This window comes from Mya arenaria, chromosome 1, assembly GCF_026914265.1.
Source record: "Mya arenaria isolate MELC-2E11 chromosome 1, ASM2691426v1".
In the NCBI taxonomy this organism is placed as follows: Eukaryota; Metazoa; Mollusca; class Bivalvia; order Myida; family Myidae; genus Mya; species Mya arenaria.
Window position 1 is genome coordinate 40501584 of NC_069122.1, and position 3532 is coordinate 40505115.

Consider the following 3532-nt stretch of genomic DNA (forward strand, 5'->3'; position numbering starts at 1 on the left):
CAGGCTGCTTTACAGGGTGAAGCTTCACAGTCCGCCTCATCTGGCTATGTACCAATCATTTCCTTAGAAAAGATGACAGTGTCAGCAGATGTGTTCATGCGTCTCGTTCTCGTGGTGTTTCAGTCTGGACATGATTTGAATTTTTGGTTTACTGAGTGTACAATAGAGGGTGACATAAGAGAGCTGCATGAGGACGTGAGCAACCAGGCTGCTTTACAGGGTGAAGCTTCACAGTCCGCCTCATCTGGCTATGTAACATTCTTCAATTTAGAGAAGGTGACAGTGTCAGCAGATGTGTTTATGCGTCTCGTTCTCGTGGTGTCACAGTCTGGACGTGAAGTGAACTTTACGTTAACTGAGTGTACAATAGAGGGTGACATAAGAGAGCTGCATGAGAAGGTGGGGGACCAGACTGCCCTACAGGTGGAAGCTCCACAGCCCGCCTTAACTTGGAATAATACAAACATTAGATTAGAGAAGATGACAGTGTCAGCAGATGTGTTCATGCGTCTCGTTCTCGTGGTGTCACAGTCTGGACGTGAAGTGAACTTTACGTTAACTGAGTGTACAATAGAGGGTGACATAAGAGAGCTGCATGAGAAGGTGGGGGACCAGACTGTCCTACAGGTGGTAGCTCCACAGCCCGCCTTTTATGGCTATAGAGAATGCTGGGATATAAGATTAAACAAGGTGATTCTGCCAGCAGAAGTGTTGAGGGGTCTCGTTAGGGTGGTGTTACAGTCTGGACGTCGTGTAAACTGTATAATAAAAGAATGTACAATAGAGCCTGTCGAAGAGGTGAGAAAGCTTCAGGTGGACCAGCCCGCCATTCAGTTCAGCCTGTGTGAACAACGCTGGTGCATTGGGTACAGGAACTTTAAAATAAGGTATTTTGAAACGTGAGATTAATTAACCTACATATATTATTATTAAAATATAAGGTAACATAGTTTTACAATTATATCATTTTTTGAATATATAATGTTACATTATTTTACATAATAAATATATCAGTATTTGGATAGAACGTAACATGATTTTACATTAAATGTTATATTATTAATATAGGCTAAGATGGTTATGTATATTACATATATCAATATTTGAATAAATGGTATCATGTTGTTGTTTTTAAAAGAAAATGTATACCATTATTTCAATATAAGTAACATAATTTTACATGATAATATATCAATTTCTGTTCAAAAAGTTGAAATATTTTGATTCCATGTTTTAAAAATATTCAAAGTTTTTATTGTAATCTTATAACATCTACTAGCAATGAGATGATCATTATTGTTACCATCAATGCAATTTTAAAGATAACTTGTAATTGTCTATTTAAGGTAATCAATCTGCGAGGATCTAGCAATGGTCAGTTCAACAAGCATCATCGAACAATAGACGTGTGTATAAATGGTGATCATTGCTTTAGTTCCAACTGAAATTGAGTTAGAAAACCTTCTGACCAACGTTATGTTCCATACAGTACAACTTATACAAAAAAGTGTCGTAGATAAGTTGATTCAAGGAATCCCGGCAATTACAACCATACTTGATGTCAGTAAAATGTTACACTAATATTGAACATTTTATGATTGTTATTAGGTCACGACGTTTGAGATTAGTTATGTAGTTTTATTTTGAAGTTACATCTTGTTGGCATGTATTGCTTCTTCTACACTAAGCCATGGGTTATTGTTGATATGATGGTCGAGGATTATCGTGGATATAACAAAGTGAATATATTGTGTGACTGACGTGCATGTCATATTATCACCATGGTCATGGATTATCGTGGATATAACGAAGTGTATATATTGTGAGACTGACGCGAGTGTCATATTATCGCCATGGTCATGGATTATCGTGGATATAACGAAGTGTATCTATTGTGTGACTGACGCGCGTGTCGTAATATCGCCATGGTCGTGGATTATCGTGGATATAACGAAGTGTATATATTGTGAGACTGACGCGCGTGTCGTATTATCGCCATGGTCATGGATTATCGTGGATATAACGAAGTGTATATATTGTGAGACTGACGCGAGTGTCGTATAATTGCCATGGTCGAGGATTATCGTGGATATAACGAAGTGTATCTGTTGTGTGACTGACGTGCATGTCATATTATCACCATGGTCATGGATTATCGTGGATATAACGAAGTGTATATATTGTGAGACTGACGCGAGTGCCGTATTATTGCCATGGTCGAGGATTATCGTGGATATAACGAAGTGTATCTGTTGTGTGACTGACGTGCATGTCATATTATCACCATTGTCATGGATAATCGTGGATATAACGAAGTGTATCTGTTGTGTGACTGACGTGCATGTCATATTATCACCATGGTCATGGATAATCGGGGATATAACGAAGTGTATATATTGTGAGACTGACGTGCATGTCATATTATCGCCATGGTCATGGATTATCGTGGATATAACGAAGTGCATATATTGTGTGACTGACGCGCGTGTCGTATTATCGCCATGGTCATGGATTATCGTGGATATAACGAAGTGTATATATTGTGAGACTGACGCGCGTGTCGTATTATCGTCATGTTCGTGGATTATCGTGGATATAACGAAATGTATATATAGTGAGACTGTCGCGAGTGTCGTATAATTGCCATGGTCGATGATTATCGTGGATATAACGAAGTGTATCTGTTGTGTGACTGACGTGCATGTCATATTATCACCATGGTCATGGATAATCGTGGATATAACGAAGTGTATATATTGTGTTACTGACGCGAGTGTCATAATATAGCCATGGTCGAGGATTATCGTGGATATAACGAAGTGTATATATTCTGAGACTGACGCGAGTGTCATATTATAGCCATGGTCGAGGATTATCGTGGATATAACGGAGCGTATCTATTGTGTGGCTGACGTGCGTGTCGTAATATCGCCATGGTCGTGGATTATCGTGGATGTAACGAAGTGTATCTACTGCGTGACTGAGAAAATAGTGTATATGTTTTCTTAACACTACTTGGTCGAGGATTATCGTAGATGATACGAAGTGTATCAATTGATTGACTGAAGTGCGTGTCGTTATATCGCCATGATCGTAGATTATCGTTGATGAAACTAAGGGTATCTATTGTGTGACTGACGTGCGTGTCGTTATATTGTAATGGTCGTGGATTATCGTGGATATAACGATTTGTATAAAAAAATATATTGTGTGACTGACGCGCGTGTCGTTATAACGCCATATCGTGGATTATCGTGGATAAAACAAAATGTATTATTGTGACTGACTTGCGTCTAGGTATGATGCCATGGTCGTGGATTATCGTAAATGTAACTAAATGCATCTATTGTGTGACTGACGCGCGTGTCGTAGTGTCACCATGGTCGTGGATTATCGTGGATCCATTGACATGTATCTATTGTGTGACTGACGCACGTGTCGTTATAACGCGATTGTCGTTGATTATCGTGGATGTAACTAAGTGTATATAATGTGTGACTGACGTGCGTGTCGTTATAACGCCATGGTCGTG

The 3532-nt window shown here is 39.1% G+C and overlaps 1 protein-coding gene across 1 annotated transcript; it reads left to right on the plus strand.

Moving 5' to 3' along the window:
• The first annotated feature begins 466 nt into the window (after nucleotides 1-466).
• LOC128239609 (uncharacterized) lies at nucleotides 467-2736 on the plus strand. The gene is made up of 2 exons (XM_052956169.1): nucleotides 467-887; nucleotides 1347-2736. The coding sequence occupies exons 1-2, from the start codon at nucleotides 481-483 to the stop codon at nucleotides 1348-1350; spliced, it is 411 nt and encodes a 136-aa protein (XP_052812129.1). The 5' UTR covers nucleotides 467-480; the 3' UTR covers nucleotides 1351-2736.
• Nucleotides 2737-3532: the final 796 nt, after the last annotated feature.